Genomic DNA, 21,692 nt, shown 5'->3' with positions numbered 1-21,692 from the left:
TTAAAGAGATGCCTGCAATAGTTACCAGTAAGGATGGTGTGAAGGTACACAAAATTTTGGTTGATCACTTCTCTTTGGTTTCGGTAACAGAGAAGAAAAAAAGGCTGACATAATGCTGATTTTACTGAGGAATGTAATAAAATAAATGGAAGGAAAAAAGAGAAAAATAGTAGAGACAAACAATATTTCTACACCAAAATTATGAAGTCATTTAAAAGAAGGGAAATATTCTACAACAGATGAAGAAAGTTTTAATTTCTTTTCACATTAAACATTGTTCACCACAGTCAGCTAACAGAAATTATTGTAACATTGGTCAAGATGACATAAAACAAAGGATAGATGTTTGTCATGAGAAAACCTCATGTAATGTGCGTGATGATGTTAAATACTACATTTTTCATGACAAGATACAACTTATCTTGAAGAGGAACCAAATAAGTCAGATCAAGGAGACATGCTGAGGTTTTAATAAAGAAGGAAAGCTTTGCCTTTTCCAGAATACTTCAAGTCTAGGACAATTTAGGTGAAAGACATGAGTTAAATACCAAGTGCTGGGCAGGGTCACAGGCCCGTAGCTCAGGTTTTATTTACAGGACTGGACCTCTGCGGCTCTCGCCCTTCAGCAAGCAAGCTGTTTGTGGCAGAGGGACCGTCAATGGGATATGATCGATCCGTTTTAACCGGCAGGCAGTCCAAGGAACTATTTTCAAAGGGATGGTTGAGTATCTTCATGTATACACTATTAAGGCATCTACATTTTTGGTGTTTCCTGTATGTAATTTTACTGCAATTTTCAAATTCTTCTTTGCATTTTGCACAACAATGATATCAGGTATTGAGAGACATAATTCTCTACTGATGAACCAGTTCATCCATTTTGCAAACTCCAAATTGAGGTCTTGTGAAGGGAAATTTATAATGTGGGAACACACAGAAAGATATATTGAAAACCAATAGAGAATATGGTTAACCATAAAATTTCAATCACAATTAAATGTAGTCTTTAACTTTGGAGAAACAGAAGAATAATTAGAATTAAAATAGGTATTAAAAATAATTACCAGTAGTTTGTATTAGGAAAGAATACAGCCATAAATGGCTTAATTGCCCAATTAAGTAACTACCAGATTCTTCTTTAGTCCACACTAACAGAATTCACATGTGAGTTAGTCAACAAAGCATATAAATGTTCGACATCTCTTGAATAGAACATCTTAGTGATAACAGGGACTACATAATTCTACCCATTGTCGTGACTGTGCACAAATTAACCAGGTTAAATACCAGAGATACATTGGGATTCGTCCCAAACCTAACAGTAGAATATTAAACAAATTTTTTAAAGATTCAGAAATAAAAACTGAACAATTTTAACATGGATGAGACAGTGCTTAAACAATTATCAACCTAATCAAGACCTTTAAAATTACCACCAAAATGCACTACAATATTTTTTTTATTTAGTTTACAGAAAGGATCTATAAGTCCAGGTTGCAGAAGGAAAATGTTCAGTGCTATTTACATTCATTTTAAAACTCTGCTCTATACAAATTTAATTCTGATCAGTATGAACAATATTTTCGTAGATCTACTGCATATAAAGCCTTTTCGTCAAAGCATTAACAATGAATAAAATAACCTGATTACCTTTAAACAAAGCTGACCGTTTGAAACGATTTACACTTACTATTTGTAAGGGCCGTGGACACTCATTTCAGTACAGAACATAACGTCAGCCTGCAAGTTCATTTTTATAAAGGCTAAAGTTATTTATATGGAACATTGTTCTATATACTACACGCCAATCTATATTTAAGTTCTATAGTTAGGTATTTTATAAGTTTTTTATTAAATATATTCTACACGTATTTGTAATTTCATCCAGGAAGAATTTCTTCCCAGTGAAAAAATATAAAATCTTTTATATTTTTTACAGGTTTAGATGAAACTAGCTCATGCTTTAGTGCTGTGCAAATTGTTTTTAGCATATCAATTTTTAAATTATTGGTACAAAACAAAACAATGGCATCCCTAATCAAGTGTGCCTTGAAAATCAGCTTTTGACTTTAATACAATTGCAAGCACTAATACCCAATGCAAACTACATAAAGAAACAAAATTAGTCCTACGGAGAATTTTTTAATTTTAAGAATTCATCTGAGGTCTCTAATGAGTAACTGTGACACTGGACACAGAGATGAGCAATAATTATGGAAAAATTCAATTTGCTGATATTCAAATACACAAAAGTGATGAATAAATGAGGTTTTCTAATATTTCTGTGCAATCACGGAGGTCTACGAGTGACTGGAATTTACCCCTGCGTTAAGGCTAGGACGCGAGCTCTCACCCATCTTGTGCTATGTGAACCAGCCCTCCGTCACTGTCTGACTAGAGTGCACATGTTAAAGGAAAAACAACTAGTCTCATCAGCCCTCTGCTGAGTAATTTCAACAAGAGGCACGTTTTGTTTCTTCACTTGTTGCAGTGAGAACAGTCGCACTCAGTGTAGGATTCTGTGCCAGTGCAGCCGCCACGGCTGACTTTGGTAGCATTCACCCAACATTTCAGTTTCTTTTCCATTTTTTACTCTCATGTTAGCCCAGTAATTAACTTCATTAATTGCTGTGTCTTCCAGTGTGGATTGTATATATGAGTATATTTCTAGGTACCATAAACCATGTTATAAATTCTGCTGATGAAGAAAATAACCGTCAATCTTTTTTAGTGCACACTGTATTTGGAACACTTGATTTTGTTAGTTCTGGTAATGAAAATTTTTGTGGCAGCAAAATCGTTTCTGCTATGAAAGATAACTTGTTAACTTTTCCCCTGGAGATTGACTTGCATTCAAAAATCAATACATTTTAAAACTGCTCAACATAAACAAAAATACTGGAAATAAAAAATCATAGTGAAAAATGTTCTTGGTTCTTTTTACTTTCATGAGAAAAGATGACAGTGTTCATGTGATAGTTCAGGTCCACGTATTTATAGGCAGACTCTTCCTAAAGGTTCTGAAGCGACGTTGGGTCTCCTCTGGCCCAGCAGCATGAAAGACAAAGACTACATCACACCACACCTGGCAGACACTGTTTACAGGATCACACAGCAATTACTCTCTCCAGTCTTTTCGCGATTCCTCTGACCTAGGGAAGATGAATAGAAGCCTTGTTTATAAAAATGCATGGGGGGGCTCCCTGGGGGGCTTTCCTGGTGGTGCAGTGGTTGAGAGTCCGCCTGCCCATGCAGGGGACACGGGTTCGTGCCCCAGTCTGGGAAGATCCCACATGCCGCGGAGCGGCTGGGCCCGTGAGCCATGGCCGCTGAGCCTGCGCGTCCGGAGCCTGTGCTCCAACAACGGGAGAGGCCGCAGCAGTGAGAGGCCCGCATATCGCAAAAAAAAAAGAAAGGCATGGGGAAAGGGGCATAATAAGAAACAGGATTTTTCTGTTTAATGTTTGCATTATTTTAAATTAAAAAGCTATAGTAAATACCCTTTTAATTTTAGCCTGTTTCCAAAATGTCTGGTTATTTGCTTACTAACAAGTTCCATCCATAAACTATGAATAGTTTCTGGTGACTCGTTAGGTCTTAGCAATCGTCCACAAAGTCACCTTCCCTCTCCACTGAGACCCAGCTCCAGGATGGATGGTAGCACCTCATCCTGCACTATCCTCCACAAGCCTTCCCGGAAGCAGAAGGCTTCCACAAGGCAAGCAGATGGCTGGGCGGCGGGCGGGGTGCTGATACCTGTCTTCACCCCCAAAAGAGGCCCGCAGAGGTTTTTAACATAAGGGCCCACTTACCTACCCAGACACCCTAGAGATTCCACAGTCCTGCCCCTCCCTCTCCTCTCCCCCAAACCAAGATACACACATAAACACAGAGGAGAATCAAGGGACACACTGATTTGGTTTGACTGCTAAGGACCAGTCACCATAAACTATGAGAACTTCTTCCCCTCAGAATTTCTGAGAAACGCGGAGCCACTTCTTAATGGCTGTGGCTCGAGTGAGAACCTTCTCGAGCGCACGGCTCACCTTGAGAGTTGGGCTCTGGCAGTGTCTCTCTGGCCACCAAGTGCATCACTGTTGTTTTGCCAAAAGGAAGTTTTAATGCTATGGGAAAAGCAGAAGACAACTTGTTACATATACACCAACCTGTTGAAATCACTAACCAAAATTGAAACCATTTTAAAAATTGATTGCTTTTTGTATGACTTCCTCAACAGATGGCATTTCTTACCAGAGAGAGCATCTCTTACAAAATGAAATTAGGCTCATATTATCAGAAACAATTTTTATAATTCAGAAATTATTTAGCTATGGCTATCAGCTTGACACATATATACACATTGTTTAAGGAAGGGGACAAGAGAAAATGCATAACTGGTTAATATTGGATAATCTTTAAAGGAGAGAAGGAATTTCAAAAAGGTTTTAAAGAATACTTTTTCTAAATTAGGGGGAAGTTTAGATTAAGAGACATTTGTTTCTAAACCTAATTATGTTTAGTCACATAATAAAACTCCTGCACCAGACAGGCCACTATAATGTAGAAACAGAAGAAATGACAAACATAATTTTAAACATAATAATAATATAATAATTTTATTATTTTTAACCTTATATGCTTCAATTAGAAAATAATTTTCTTAAAAAGGTTACTTTAAAAGAATCACTGTCTTGGCATTATTAGTAATCACTGTTTTCTAATCAAGTCTTTAAAAGGTTTTTCTCATTTATAAGTAATAATTTTTATTATGAAATATTTCAGACACAGACTAATATAACGCACCCATGAACCTCTTACGCAAAAGTTTCATGGCAAATCCCTTTGTCATTCTGTGTATAAAATTAGAAGCAGCCGGTAGCTCTAACATCTGGAGTTGTTTCCATAGCCGTGATGTTTTAGTTCTGACGTTTCAAGCTAGTCTCTTCACTACAAGCTTAAGGCAGGCTTAGATCATTACGTAGCAGGCACTACCCTCCTACCACTTGCTCTTGAGACCTGCTCTATAGGATGATGGTTAAAAAGAGCCCTAATTATCTTCAATATTCCTAATATTTCATGTAATCAAGGTGAGTTTCCATCTTACTTAAAGCTAGCCAGCCACTACTTGGTCTGTTATCTTAATTTCTGAAGTTAAAATGAAGCATCGTGGCCCCAAAATACACACTAGGCTGAAGAAAAAGGAGGGCCTTTATTGGATAATCTCCTAGGCCTGACTTAACACTGAAATGCAAACAGGACTTTATATGATGAAACATTTCACTAAATGTATTGGGAGAGCCTGACTGAATTTAAAATGTCCACATACCAAGCTGTGTTCCACTCTCACACCACCTTCTTGACTCCAGTAAGCCAGACCTGGGTTACAATTGCACCCTGCTACTTACTGACTGTAAGATGAGTTCTGAGAGTTCTGTTGACCCCTCCCTACGCCTCAGCTTCCTCCACCTAAATTGGAGATAGTAATTCTATCACCTGCCCCCTACCACTGTATTGATTAAAAGAAACAATCCAAGGAAAGTGCTTACCTCGGGGCTTGGCACAAAAAACATTCCATAAATATTACCATGATCATCATCTTTTTGAGCAGCCAGGAAAACAGATCTCAGAGAACAGGTAAGTGAACTGAGATGTAAATGTGGAGAAATGTTGGATAGGCCTAGAAAGCTGCTGAGGGGCTTACTGTTTGAAGCCACAAATTTGATTGACGGGGACTTAGTTTTCTTCTCCATCTGAATTTTAACTAGAAATTGTAGACATTGATACTAAGAGAAGGTAAAGGAAGAGGGATACCAGATCCAAGATGCTTTCTCTCCTTCACTGTGCTGCTTCTGCTTTCTACTGGGGCACTGCACAGTACCCAGAAGAGAGATTCTCACCCTTTACAGAAAAATGACCAGGGACGGCAAATCGGTAGTAGATTGGGAGACAGGGCGGGGGAGAGTGGGCATGCAGAAATCTGCATTTAAAAATAAGTATCCGATGCCCACAGGGTTATACATACAGAGCAAGTCTCAAGCCGTGCAAAGCAAGCCTAGGCCTTCTCCACACTAGCCATTCAACTGTATGACCCTGTGTGCCGTCTCCTCCTTATCCACATTCAACAATACAGGGAGACAGAGCCTTCCCTGGTGGCGCAATGGTTGAGAGTCTGCCTGCCGATGCAGGGGACACGGGTTCGTGCCCCGGCCCGGGAAGATCCCACATGCCGCGGAGCGGCTGGGCCCGTGAGCCATGGCCGCTGAGCCTGCGCGTCCGGAGCCTGTGCTACGCAACGGGAGAGGCCACAGCAGTGAGAGGCCTGCGTACCTCAAAAACAAAAACAAAAACAAAAAACAGGGAGACAAAGAAAAACAGCGACCAAAAAGCCACAAATAGTTCAATGTTATTACCCAGATTTACTGATCAACTTGAAAGGTCTAGGTTATATTCCTATGCTCTTTGTCTAAATCACTAAGACCAGAGATGGTTTGTTCTTGAAAAGATTGACAGCAACATAGAATGAGAGTAATAACGTAAGTCAATCTGTTAATCGGTCAAAAACAAATTCAAAAAAAAAGTCAATAGTTTGATTTTAACACAAATTCTATTATCTTTAATATGAAGTTGGAACTTTGGGGCCACAACAGAGAGGTAGTTAAAGAATTAAGTTGATAAGAAATTGCTCATGTAGATCAATACTCAAAGGGAAATGGAGTCTCAAGAGTCATTCGTGGAGTCAATAGATTAATTCAATCAACATTGACCCATCAACACTACAAGAGCTTATGTGAGGCACAGACAATCAAAAAAAGACTAAAATATGGTCCCATCCTTAATGAATGTAAAATATAGCCATAGACAACACATTAAGAATTGGTCCATGTAACTACACAAAGAGCTATAAAGAAGTAATAATAACAATAACTACAAACCAAAAAAAGCTATATTTTAAACGGCAGATACCTCTCAGTAGATAGCAGCACTTTTTAGACCAGTGTTATCAATGCCTCCAAAACTTGGCTGTGTGTAAAATTACATACTGAAACACTCCATCGACTTGATATTGTCATAATAATCATTTGCATTCATCTGCTCCAAGTCACATAGTATTTTAACAGTGAATTGTATGTGTTTCTACTATGTAATACCAGAGCACCTTGAAGGAAGAGATTCTTTTTCAACCCTGTATCTTTAATTGTTTAGCAGTGTTGGCACATAAGAAATAAATACATGCTGAATAAATGAATGAATGAACGAAAATATTCTACCTTTAAGGAAGAACAGATTAAACATTTCGATTATTAGGTTTAGAGGAAAAAAGTCATGACTATATGTAAACAAAGATATATTACAGTAGATCACTTCCTTTGCCTACATATTTCTAATTCTCATAATATATTTGAAATACTTGTACTTAAATAAAAACAAATCCTGCTGATGGTAGACAATGTTCCACCCAGAAGGGGGCACTATTGAGCTACATTTCCCCATTCACATATAAAGAGCAGTAATAGCTAACAATTAAAGTGTTTACTATGTGCCAAGCACTGTTCTATGTGCTTTGAATTTATAAACTAATTCAACCCTCCCAACCTATGAGGTAGGCACTATGGTTATCCTAATTTACTGATGAGGAAACTAAGACAGAAAGCAGTGAAGTAACTTGTTCAAGGTTACAGAGCCAGTAAGTAGTGGAGCTAAGATACAATGTAGACAATCTTGCTCTAAAATCTGCTCTTTCAGTCACTACACTACAGTTTCTCTAATGTTACTCACTTACCTTTATTCCTGCATGATTAGCAATTACATCAGTTAGAGTCAAACTGAAAACATACCTTCAGTATTCTATTTGAAAATCCATTACCATAAACTTTTCCTAGTTTGTGTGTCTCGCTTTAACTTAAAAATATTACATCTAAATTATATTATCCAGAAGTACACTTAAATTACATTTATAAAATATAGGTATGGACTCCCATCTGTAATGGCTTAGAGTTTATTCTACAAGGCAGTAAACACTTAATCATAGTGCTAAAATTAAACGGAATGAAAAATGTAAAGAAGTAGACATATCAAAAATTAGGCAAAATTCACAGTTTGAAATTATATATTTTTAGTAAGATAAGACATTAGCATTTAAACAAACAAATGAATAATGCTGCCATGAGACAGGCATTAAATCCCATTACAAAGGTAACTATTACCTCCTAATGTGACATTTCCATGTAGAAATCGTCCTTGATAAATAAGGCGTAGAATGTTTGGACTGCTGACCTGCTCTTCTTCCCAGTCTGAAAAGAACCAGGGAATTGTTAGGTGCATTTCAACATAAAATTAAGGTATTAGTGCATTGTTCTAAAATTCGGCTCCAAATCAGATAGAATACATCAGAGAAGACGCTTGGCGCTTCCTTATAATTGGAACAGTCACGACCCACTTAATCACTGTTCTTGCTGTTCTCGTTAAATAGCAAGAGCTGCTTAAGGCTAGTTTTTGCTTCCTAAAGAACACTAAACTGTGCCAAAATATGGTCCTGAAGTTTAAAAATGAAAACAAATGAGTTGGGGAAAATCTAATCCTAGTTTAAAAAATGTCAGCTGAAAATGTTAATAACCAGTAATTAACAGAAAATATTATAATATTACCAATATTTGTACCTTTTAAAATATACATTTGAGGCTGGAAACAATAGGTTTAACAAAGATTTTTAAAAGAATTAATATATTGATATAGAGCATAACAAAAAATTATACCTCAATAACTGGAAAACAAACATTTAAAAAACCAGAACAACAAAAAAATTAGGTGTTTACTTTTGGGTAATGTTGATAACTTTATCGTTTTTTTGAAGCCAATTGATAAACATTACAGAAGACACAACTTTAGTTGACTTTACCCAAAATTCTCAGTATAAACTTGAAAAATAATATATTAGAAGGTGCTATGTAAGTATGAAAGCTAGGATAATGTACAAAGAAAATCAAAAGAGAAACTGGTAGGTAGAATGAATAACAGAATATTTCATTTTAGTGTATAACTTACATTATAGTAAAATATGGAATATGATTCTGTTAAAATAATGGTTTGAGAACAGTAGTATCATGACAAGGTATGGGGTTAGTAATTTTCACTAGCTTGTAGATACAGAATTTGAAGCTCTGATTTTGAAAGGTTTGAGAATTTCATCATCATCTTCCTCAAGAATTCTAGTATCATGTGTTTGTTTCCTATAGAAGCTCCTGTTTTCAGGAGATGATAACTGTCAACACACAAACTAGTTTAAAGTAGCCTGAGGAGCAAGGGACAGAAGAGAAAGGAGGTAAGTAGAGCACTTTTCTTCTTGTCTTTTTTTGAGTGTTCAAAATGATGAATATGAATTTGATAAAACTAGTGCCTGTCAGTGACTCAGCACAACAGGAATGGGTAAGGAGAAGTGAAACTCATTCATTCTCCCCCAGGCCCCCATCTCGTCCCTCCCCCTGGGGTGTCTCTGTTGCCTTCTGACTCCAGGGCTCCCAGGTCCCTCTTCTCCAGAAGAAAGAATAATTTGTCAGTTGTTAACACTTTCGTATGGATTACTTTGAATTCATCACACCCAAAATTATTGTTTAATAGAATATTTCTTTTTCCTTTCCTTTAGCATTGTTCATTTTATTCTGTCACGATAATTTCTACCTAATCTAATTTTACATGGGTCAAATTGTATTTTGTGTTAAATGTCCTCCATGTCAAAATGCCAGGGTTAAAATATTCTCCTATCATTTTTCTTTTTAAAATAATTTTCATTCAGTTTATTCAAACTAAAAAAAAACGTTTACCCATCTCTCCCCTCCCCACACCTTGTGCAACCACCAATCTGCTCTCTGTTATCTATGAGCTTGGCTTTTTTTGTTTGTTTTTTTTTAAGATTCTACATATAAGAGATATCATCCGGTATTCATCTTTCTCTCTCTGACTTACCTCACTTTGCATAATTGCCCTCCAGGTCCATCCATGTTGTTGCAAATGGCAAGATTTCACTCTTTTTCTAATGGCTGAGTAATATTCCATTGTGTATGTGTGTATCTCTCACAATCTCACTATGCATTCATCCACTGATGGAAACTCAGGTTGTTTCCATATCTTGGCTATTGTAAATAAAGCTGCAGTGGGCATAAGGATGCATATATCATTTCGAATTAAGTGTTTTCATTTTCTTCAGATAAATACCCAGAAGCAGAATTGCTAGACCATATAGTAGTTCTATTTTTCATTTTTTGAGGAATCGCCATACTGTTTTCCAAAGTGGCCGCACCAATTTACATTCCCACCACTGTGGCTGGGAATGTAAATTGGCCTCCTTTTCTCCACATCGTCACCAACACTTGTTATTCCTTGTCTTTTTGATAACAGTCATTGTAACAGGCGTGAGGTAACATGTTGTTATGGTTTTGATTTGCATTTCCCGGATGATTAATGATGTTGAGCATCCCTTCTTGTGCCTGTTGCCCATCTGTATGTCTTCTTTGGAAAAATGTCTATTCAGCTCTCCTACCCATTTTAAAACTGGATTGTTTGTTTTTTTGCTGTTGAGTTGTATGAGTTCCTTGTATATTTTAGATATTAGACCCTTATCAGATATATGAATATTTCTGGTCAAGATATAAAGACAAATGACAGTAATTGTCTAATTTACACGGAAAAAAAATTCTAAAAGTGTTTAAAGTATTTTTTTGAGATGCAGAAACTTGACGCCACATATTTCTTTGTCCTACACAGAGTGTCATGATTCTCATGTGCTTCTGTGGTTTAATATGCTATCTTCCTTTCCTTCTCAGAGGATCTGAAATTTAAAAAGACCTGTAGAAGAATAATGCTTACAGGAGGAATTTCAGCTACTAGCAACATATATCAGTGGGTTATTTTTTGGAACTCTGACCCAATAACACTATGTGCCTGACTATTCCATCTATTAACAATATTCCACTAAGCTGCACAAGAATATACCAAAGGAAACCAACTCCTTCCAAAAATATATTGCACAAAGTATTTCCTCCTACTGATTTAATATTCACTACACTTTTATTATTAGCACCAATAAATATTTACATCTGCTGACCTTTAGTGCATTATGTGATACAAAGCAGACCTAGATTTTTTAATGTTTTATATAAAATAAAAATTATTTATTTTTATTCCCTGCAGTGTCTAAAACTGCTGAGTAGAACTGGCAAACTGAGGAAAAGATTGGGTTCAAAAACCTTTTCTATGAAAATAAGTAACGTAGAATTGATACAATTTCCAACACTGGTAGATGGTTTGGGAAACTATGTTACAGACCTGCACGTGAATCTCACCTTTGTTTACCATTAATCAGGATACTTTAAGGAATTGAAACTACTTTTAATGTCTAAGTCAAACAATCACGAAGGTGAAACTATTTCCTTTACCTCAAGTTATGGCGTAACCCTTGCAGCCAGGGTTGTAGTGCCCTTTTCTACAACACGCCCACAGATGTCAAAAGCCTATCTTCACCCTCCACCCCACAAAAGTCACAAAAGGCATCTTTACACTTAGTACAACATCACCACCACACAGGTATTTAAAAACGCTTTCCATACTCTTACTTATCTACCCTGTCCGGCTATGAAGAAAATCCAGTATTCTAAGAACGCAAGTTTAGTTTACTTCAGCTCTTCTGAAATTCCTTCTTATCTATGACCTCTAGCTTCAGTCTCTTCCTGATTTAGGAGCTAGTGTTGACGTGTTCCTTGGTTATCAGTGAGAAGAAAGATCCAGTCATTTGAAAGTGTTTGTCTAAAGCAGAGTATTTCTTAAACTCAGGTCTATGAATCCACAAAGACAGGTTCTTAGGGTCTCAAAGTCCTCTTCAATAAGTTCTAGATTCTGTTTTCATTTTAATGATAATCTGCAAGAGATTATCTAGATAATTCAAATAATTACCTTACAACCAAGTACAGCCTTGGGATTTTAGTGCCCATGTATGCATTTAAGTTTATGATTGTACTGGTGCCAAGCAGTACTTCTTTGTCAAGAGGTTAACAAGAAAAGAACAGAGGTTGACTTAATACATAAACGATGCATTCTTGTTCAGTGAAGGCTGAATGACAATTTGGTACACTGTGTGAATGAAGGTTTTGTGGTGAATCTGCAGATAACTGGGTTCTCATACAGCACGTAGTAGCAGAGGCATGCCACACTCAACAGTACCATATTCATGGTGCAAGCAGTGAGTTAGTTTTAGCAAAATATATCATGTGGCACACTGAAGTTGTTAATTTGAACATTACCGGTTTTAGAGTTATATTTGCATTTTCTTTGTAGATCTGTTTTAGTTTTATGGTTGTATACAAGTTAATAAGGATAAAGAGTTAATTGAGTTATATGTCTCTATCCTTAAAAATAAACATTATAACAAAAATAAGTCAGCACTAGGGAATCTACAAGAATTTTCTTCCTGTAAGGAGTTCCATATATATTTTTTAGGTTGAGAAACACTGACCTAATTGATTCATTTTGTATACACTGTGTTCTTTGTTAAAACAAGTCTTGTGATTTAAAAGTCCAAGCTGCTTTGGTAGTAAAATTAAGTGAAATCAGCTGAAACAGTCATATCACTATGGTACATGCCATTAAAAGGGTCAAGATGACTTGGGTTAAGTTTAAAGGAAGAACATAAGCTAAAGACTCACTTGAGGATGGCAAGCCAGTCTTATTACATAGAAAAGAACCAGAGGAAGGAATAAGACATACACACACCCCGCCCCCGCGCCCAAATTCTGTTTGTCATGGATACTGGCTTGAAAATGCAACGTATAAATGGATTTTATACCTCCTTGACCTTGTAGTCGTTCAGAGAACACAGGAAGTGACATGAATTAGAAATTAACTTTGTGTCAAGCTCAATTTTAAATAGGCTATGTATAGAATAGACCAAAGAGAACGTATTATAATTTGTTAAAGACAGTTTTTCTTTCCTTTTATGTGTGTTTTGTTATTAATAGGGTTACTGATATGAAAGTGTGTATGTGTGTGTGTGTGTGTGTTAGCTACCTTGTGTATTCTTTAAAAAAAATAATTTTCTTTTATCAATACATTAAAACAGCTCTAAAGCCAACCAGGGACTTGATGCACTGGCTCCGTTATCATTCTGCAGTGAGGGAGCTGAAAAGCAAAACCCAGGAAGGATGCAGCAACCCCCTTAACTTTAAGCCTTACCCTCAATCATTTGTTTGTTCTCTTTTATTTACTTACAACTTTTTCAAAATGTTTGTGAAACAAGGTAGGGCATGAAGAATTAACATTATTCATTCCCAAGAGAAAAATACCACTTACCCATTGGCCAATTGTCATACACATGCTTTGCAATGTCAGAAGCAGAATCATTAGGAGAAAACAGGAACTCTTTTGTTTTCCCGCTTACCAAGATGAGGCGCAAGTTTATCTGAAAGAAGACAATGATTCTTTTAATATAAATCTTGCAATTTTTAAAATAAAATAATCTTTTCATTTCAATAACATTCTCAGTTATTACTAATGCCATTTTCTGGTTTTTATTAAATTATAAAAAGATTCTTTTTAAAGAATGGGAATTTGAGACATGATTTTATTTCCATTATTTAATATATATATGTGGGGGGGGGGTAATTTACCATAATAAACGAACAAAGGAAAACCAAAATTCATTATACTTAACTACTCCAGCAATGCTCAGAATTGGACTTTTACAGGTTATCACTATAACTATAAAATACACATTTTCCATTGAAAAGCTAATAGAAGTGGTTACCCTGCAGATCACATCACTAAACAGGAAAAATAGTTACTTGCTAATCTGCTTCTTAGGAAAAAGAAAGAGACAAGAATTATATACAACTGTTTATCCTATAAAAAATTTTCAAACCTAAACAAATGAACCAGCAACTATAATTTTAAAGAACTTTATTAGAGTTAATAGAGGAGTCAATAATTGTAATTACTTTAATCCCAATTACATGATCGCTCATTTCTGTGGGAAGGGGAGGAGGCGCCATGTGTGACAAAGAACACAGATTCACCCTCACCGGAAAACCTAATCTGGACGAGAGAGCTACAAATTTTGAGATCCACTGGATTTACAATTCCAAGTCAATGTATTTTGCAAAAAGTTCACTTTTTCACTTTTGTCTTTATCCATAATTAATGATATTATTTAAAACCACGATATTCATTCATTTCCCCTATAAGTTCCAGGAATACAAGTGCGGTTTTGTATACCTCCAGGCGTCTGTTAAGAGACCAAATAACACCTTCCTAAAACTTCCAGTCCTGAGCTCAGCGCTGGGACTAGCCTAGCTTCTTTATATAGAGAGAACAGAGAATGTCATTGTACCAGTTTGAATTGCGCCAGGTCCTAGGTTACCCAAGCTCTCCTCCTCAGTTACTAACATTTTTTTTTCTTAGGAAAAAAAACCCAGAAAATCTTTAAGATGACAAAGCCTACAGTGAAAACACTGGTGCCTACTGCAGCAACACCAGGATACCAGGTCACTGATTTACTATCTGCCACAACAGTGGCCATTGCCACTCCCAGTGCCTCACCACTTTGAAAATGTACTGAAAGTTATAAAATATCTCCTCTAGAAAAATGCTATACATGGGCTTCCCTGGTGGTGCGGTGGTTGAGAGTCTGCCTGCTGATGCAGAGGACACGGGTTCGTGCCCCAGTCTGGGAAGATCCCACATGCTGCAGAGCGGCTAGGCCCATGAGCCATGGCCGCTGAGCCTGCGCATCCGGATCCTGTGCTCCGTAACGGGAGAGGCCACAACGGTGAGAGGCCCGCGTACCGCAAAAAAAAAAAAAAAAGAATGCTATACACAAACAATTCTGCATTCAATGGAATGCAACTGGATTCCATAGTAGATGGAATAGAACTGGGTTCTATATTAGAAACTGTATTCTAACTGTATGTACACTATATCTCAATTTTTAAAGTATTTTAAAAGATAAAAGAAAAAGAAATCTACATTTCAGGTGAAAAGCCCTTTCGATATGTCCAATATGAATTTTTGCTGCCTTTTCTAATTAAAATGAACTTAGACCAAAGAACTTAATACAGGAAGAGATCTGATGAAATCACACTGCTATAAAGAAGTAATTTGATTCAGAAACTCTAAGTTCCATTAGAAAAAAATTCAAGTAATAGTTTGCAAACATGATTTTATTGTAAGAAAGCACCACCTTATTCATCTCCTATAACAAGTAATGAGTGATTCCCAAAGCAAGAAACCTAACATCTACACAATACAATGTGAATTTTAGTTCTCACACATATATCACTATTCAAGGCTGTCTCTTTACGTGTGAATATTGGTAAATATATATTTGCTCTGAACTTATATGGAATCTTTTAATAGCTTCAAACTACTGTGTAACAGCCCTTCAGTTATTAATGCCCAAGAAATTATGCCCTTCATAATGGTTCAGCCACATGTGTCTGCTTAACCAGAAAGAAATATAATTAAATTCAGGCTTCCTAAGAGTTATGTAAGTGATATGAACCTACTATTTCCTGGAATCAGCTTTTAAGTTTAATGTTCATTTCTATTGAGCTTTTCTTCAAATTATATTTAAAAATAGCAAAGAAAAGAGGGAAGGAGGACCTAATCCTTATCTTCTGTAAAGGTTACACTAATGCATACTTTAGATTTTCCCTAATATCCATCAATATGGAAATGGAAAAGTAAATGATAGCACATCCTTACTATGGAAATTTCCCACAGTCATTAAACGACATATGAGATAGATCTGTATGATTTGACATGGCAAGACATCCACAATATATTAAACAAAAACAAAATAATCCACATACCTCCACCCCATAAATACATAACACTAAGTGCATTCATGCTGCAAAGTTCTTGGCATTTCCTATTTTAAAACTGATATAATCACTGTCACTAATAAACTGATATTTCACTTTCATATTTAAAAGTCAACGGTCTAACAAATTTATGTTTATCTAGATGTTCAGAATGTTGAAAACTTTTGGCCTGTAGATGTGTTTGACACAGGTTAAAAAATATTTTTTAAAATGTTTACAGGTGGGCATGAACTTTTCAGTTTGACACATACCCTACTAATCTCAATATACGCACACTGGTCTGCTTCATACACTTATACCTGGCTGGCCCCAGAAAACATTTAAGTTTATAATTCGTGGTAAAGTTTGAAAGTGGCTTTGGGCTACAAAATGAGAACAGAAAGCAGAGTAAGACTTTAAAACCTACTTAGAGGGAAACTAATCACCCCTTTGGGTGGGGAAAGGGGAGAACATGACAACTGCAAGAATAAGTCTAAAAGTACATCAACCTAAGAATTTATCAAATCTTACCGTTAAACTATCTATAACTGACAGTAGCAGTTAAAGACTGCATTTGGAAAGAAGCTTAAGTCCAAAATTAAAACTAACAGCAATAAACCCACAAAATTAAGTGGCTGAGTAAAGTTAACACATTGCCTGAAACACTTCCACTGCCTGGAACAGTGCCTGGCACATAGTAGGTGTTCAACCAGTATTTGTTGACTCACTAATGTTTCAGTTTCTTCAGTTTGAAGACTCAAGTAGAGATGTAGACTAGATAGGTCAGCACCAAGATCAAAATCCAGGCTTCCACATTCTGGGCATTTTATTAAATGACAAGTGTAGTAAGTAGAATGAGAATGGATAGTAATTTTGTGGTAGTGACACGGACATGTGGGTATTTCAATGTGTAGAACCCTCAGTGTTTAATTTGTCAGGGTCTGGATCTTTAGTGTCAGCAATATGCCACAATTTATATAAATGCTATTATTTAGTAAGGTGCTCTGAAAAGTGAAGTTAATCTTGAGCTACCATATTAACATGTATATTGTGCCTAGTTTTCAAATGAAGATAAAGACTGGGTTTATTGATACGTTAGATTAACAGATGAGTCTGGACTTGTTCCTATGCTTACATCTATGTGACAGCCTTGTCCCTAGACTAGAAGCATGAATCCATCTGCCTCAGTATGCAGTCAAGTGTATCTTAGGACTGTAACACCAAGGGAGGAAAACACTGAATTCCCATCATTTCCTTTAGAAGAAATCCTGAAAGCAATCACCCAGACAAACATCTAGCTACACAGGCTGGTCAGCAGTTAATTGTTCTTATATTATAGTTAGAATCTCTCAGGCTTATTCAGATAAGTGATGTCAATTATAGCTCCCCTCAGTAAATGTATAGCAATTCCTACAAATTTCTTTGTAGGAATTTTCTTTTAGAAGATTATGTATTAATTATTTAAATACTCATTAATGAAAGACCTTTTTACTTCTTTGAAGCCAAATCAATCTATAAAATACCTTAAAAGAACCTCTGCTCATGAGGTAGTGGGATTCTCAACACATCGACGGATTACAACACTCTTATTTACAGCTTAAAATGTGATATACTGATATACATACTTATCTAAAAACAAAACTGTTAATTAGGACTCAATGACTTGGTATGAGACGGAGCTCCTATTATGTAATGAAATCCCCAAGGGATGGCACTTAGGTCATCCAAATGAATTATATATTTTATAATTACTTTTGAGGCAAAACAAATCAAAACAAGACTATTAGTGTGGCAGAACTACCATGATAATTTCCCGTAAGGCCAATGGAAACAACAGAAGCTCTTCCATGCATGTAATTTCAAGTTAAAAAAAAAGTTTTCAGTCAAATTGATTGCCATTCCTATTTGTTACATTATATCAATTTGGAGAAATCTCATCTAGAGCTTAATTCACTCAACAATTTGTTTTCAACTGGTCAGGATGGAAAAATTTAGAGGAAGGAAAGAGGGGGCATGGAAGATGGGACTAACTGGAATATAAACGGGCAATAGGAGATGGACCATGCCCTGTAAAAGAAATATGAAAATATGACTGCTTTCTACAAAAAGATCAACATGTTGATCAAAAAAGGAACTCCTGACTTCCCTGAGAGTCTCTGAGGAGTAAACTGAGTCCTGGGGCACGCTACTCCACTTCCTAGGGAAGCACCTTTGCCTTTGCAGTGCTCATTCCTGCCTTTTTTGCTAAAGGATGAATAAGTGGCCAGTGGGAACGATGTTAGACTTTCTTTGAAAATCACTTTTTAAAAGCTCTCAATTTATCTCAAGGGGATTATACCCAGTAAAAAAAAAAAAGTCAATCCAAAAGGCTACATACCGTATGATTCCACTGATACAATGTTCTTGAAATGACTAAGGTAGAGATGGAGAAGAGACGAGTGGTGGCCAGGTTTTAGGAAGAAGGGAAGGCAGTGGCTGTGTTTGTAAAGGAAGCACAGGGATCCCGGGGGTGGAACTGCAATGTGTGCTGCTGTGTAAGTGGCACATGAATCTGCACGTGTGATACAACTGCACAGAACTAAGACACAGACATGAATGAGTGCACGCAAAACTGGAGAAATCCGAATAAAGTCTGTGGATTTTATTAGCGTCAATTTCCTGTTGAGCTACTGTACTAGTTATAAGATACTACCATTAGGGAAAAGTAGGTGAAGGGTGTATGGGATTTTTCTGTACTATTTCTTACAGTTGCATGTGAATCCATAATTACCTTGAAATAAAAAGATGTAAAAACAAGCGCTCAACTTGCTAAAAATTGATATGGTATTATGTTTGTCTCTACTTATTTTTCTTATTTTCATTTGAAGATGAAAAGCGCTTTTTAAAACATAATCTTGTATTAAAATAGTTACTTGATCTAGAGGAAAAAATATAAACCGACCATTGACTTAAGACAAGGTATGAAGTTGAAAACAGATTAAGCATTTCTTTTCTAGAGTTACGGATTTTTATAAATGGCATATTTTGAATTTTTGTTAACTGTATGTTAAAGAAAAATGGAATGAAGGAGGAATGTGTTCATGTTTCTACACAGGACTGATGTAAAACAAATTATTCAAGTAACTGCAGTGCTTAAATATGATAATTATATATTTCACAAACTTTCTTTTAGTTGTTTTATTCAAACGTTTTCTGAAACAGACACTATGTTTGGTGCCTGGATTACAAAACATTTAATATGAAATCCCTGGAGGATTTCATACCCTTGAAGCTATGAGACATACAAACATAATTATGGAGGACAGGCGTGGCTACAAAATGCTCAACAAATATTTGCTGAATGAACATAAAAGAGAACAGAAAGGAGAACCTGTGAGCTGGAGATTCCAGGGTAGGGTAAAGAAGTAAAAATGCTACCAGCTTGCCATCTTTTGCGTGGCTTACTACACAGGCACCTAGTTAGCACTAGTCTAGCCAGGCTCTGATGCAGGTGTTCCTACCCACATTTCAGAGCTGTGGGAAGCAGTGTAGAGACCTTAGTAAGTGGGAAGCTGAGAGCTGAACCCAGTGCACTAACAACCCAGAACCTGCTGTCTGCCATTCTGCTCAAGCAAACCAGGTGGTCCTGGCGAATTCCTCACCATGGTCTCCATGATTATTCTCTGTCATCTAGATCACACTTGCCCCCACTATGCCCCAATGACAGGTACCTTCTTTCAGTTCCTCAAAATCGCCAAGTTCTTCCCTGCCTCAAGGCCTTTACCCAGGTTGTTCCTTCTGGTCAGAGCGCTCGGTGCCCCATGCTCCCTACCCCAGTCCACACACACTCTGGGCTTATATGTTTGAGAGGGGATGGCATAAAAAATTCTCCCGAGCCTAACCATCCTGGATGAAACGATAAAACTAAATTTTTGAAAGAAGAGCAGGAGAAGAATTTCAAAATAGAACTGAAGAAGCCAAGACAGCATTCCTACTTTCTACTGGAATGAAGGAGCAGTCCTATTTGTGAAGAAGTTAATATAAGGCATTCATGAAAACAGATTTTAACTTCTAAGAAAATACACCTGAATTCTTGTCTCGGAATTTACTTGTATTATGTAGTCATAAACTCAGGTACACTGAGACTTGCTAAATGGATTAAAACTATGGGATCTGTTTCTGTCTTCCTTTTAACACTTAAAATGATGTAGAGTCTAATATACATGAAATATGAAATCTTTAGAGGTAAAAACTCAGTGGGATTCCTTATTTTTAATTGTAGAAACACTTACCTACCCTGAAAAATAGGTAAAGGGGAGGTCAGAGAGTTCTCTAGCTTAAGTCCCAAGTAAAACTTTTACAACATCTCATGTTACGTGGAATGTTAATTTCCAGAACATTTGACTCATTTAAAAACGTAGGAGAACTACATCCCAAAGCAACACTTAACGCTTTTTGAATTACATGAACCCATCAACTGTTTATATTCATTATTTTTTGACCACTGAACGTGAATAAGAAGCTGCTGGACAATAAAAATGAATTGATAATAATAGTGAATTAGCCTACTTGCTTTCTATATAGATTGACTTTTTTTTTCATCAGTGAAGAAACAAAGAAAATGTTGAGTTCTTATAAGTACAATTTAAAATCAAACAATGTAGCTTAAAATTTGTGCAGCATTTAGTGCCTGGCACATCTTATCACAAGTCACCTATTACCATCGTCATCACAACCATCATCAGTTTAGGAAGTCATGTAACACTAACCACATGGTGCTCTTTCTTTAGATACTTTATAATGTACATTTACTTTAAAATAAGTTTGGGAAACTTGGATAAAATTAAAATTCCATGAGAAAACTGGATAACATTTTCTTGAGAATCCTTGAAAATTATTCTTAATATTATTAATTTTTCCTTCAAGTTCTAAATCCTATAAACTTAGAAAACATGTTAGTAATGGAATTAAATTATGATTTTGCATCACTTTAAAACCTGACTACAGGATATCCCTTTAAAACTTGCCCCTAAATAGGATACAAACTAGCTGCTTTAACAAGATTTCAACATGAAATAGTAGCAGTCTGATTTCCTATACATACTATCAACTAAACAGCAACTCTGAATGAAAGTAAAGCACTCTCTTTGGGACACTGGGTTTGTATACAGGGAAACCCTTGTTTTGAGGATTTTTAGGTCTTATAGCTCACTTTAATAAGAACAACAGTTCAGTACAATTGTTTCTGTCAACCAAGCACTTAATATATTAAATTACAGACAGGAGAAAGGGAAATGGCAAAAGCAAAGCAATAAAGGACACTGGGGAAGGGAGAGAACTTTTTCTATATTCATAATTTATATTTTCATGTATTTCAGGAAGGTGACAGTTTTTTTCTCTGCCCATCTCTCCTTAGTGGAAATACAATGGTGTTAAGTTTTTTGGCTAACAGCCTAAAATCATGAGAGAAGAAACTAATATTTATTGAATACCAACTAAGTACTAGAACTTTTCCTTACATACATTGTATTTTGGCACCTACTATACAGCACTGTCTCTTCTCTCTAATCACCTAGCTACTCCGATAAATCCAGGTAAGACACAGCATGAATCTTTCAGACATCTATACTTCTTACACTTGTCTTGGCTTTGCCATTATTTGAGGTGTGTGCCAGGTTACATTTGAGGTTCCTGTGGGTGTCAATTCCCAGATGCTCTTCCTCCTACTTCTTCTAAGCTATTATCAAATTCTCGGTACTATAAATCCCATGCCTTTTACAGTATTCCTCAATCATTCAACTTTTAAGATTGCAGGGAGTCTCAGGATTCATCCAGCTCTTAGACAGGAAACAGACAAGGCAAAAGGCCCTG

At 36.3% G+C, this 21,692-nt stretch overlaps 1 protein-coding gene and 1 long non-coding RNA gene across 7 annotated transcripts in view; one reads left to right on the top strand and one right to left on the bottom strand.

Moving 5' to 3' along the window:
• The window catches only part of LOC117198646 (uncharacterized), a 263,697-nt gene that overhangs the window by 71,504 nt on the left and 170,501 nt on the right, over positions 1 to 21,692 (top strand). The window lies entirely within an intron of this gene.
• Positions 229 to 21,692, bottom strand: part of UBL3 (ubiquitin like 3) — a 70,633-nt gene continuing 49,169 nt past the window's right edge. The window contains exons 2-5 of the mRNA XM_004285500.4: positions 13,336 to 13,444; positions 8,205 to 8,291; positions 4,047 to 4,124; positions 229 to 3,152 (exon numbers count right to left, since the gene is read on the bottom strand). Coding sequence (XP_004285548.1) covers positions 3,100 to 3,152; positions 4,047 to 4,124; positions 8,205 to 8,291; positions 13,336 to 13,444 — 327 coding nt within the window. The 3' untranslated portion in view covers positions 229 to 3,099. The remainder of the gene's footprint in view (positions 3,153 to 4,046; positions 4,125 to 8,204; positions 8,292 to 13,335; positions 13,445 to 21,692) is intronic.

The sequence above is a fragment of the Orcinus orca genome, chromosome 18 (assembly GCF_937001465.1).
Source record: "Orcinus orca chromosome 18, mOrcOrc1.1, whole genome shotgun sequence".
In the NCBI taxonomy this organism is placed as follows: Eukaryota; Metazoa; Chordata; class Mammalia; order Artiodactyla; family Delphinidae; genus Orcinus; species Orcinus orca.
Note: the sequence above shows the minus strand (reverse complement) of the source record. Positions and strands in the feature narration are given on the sequence as shown.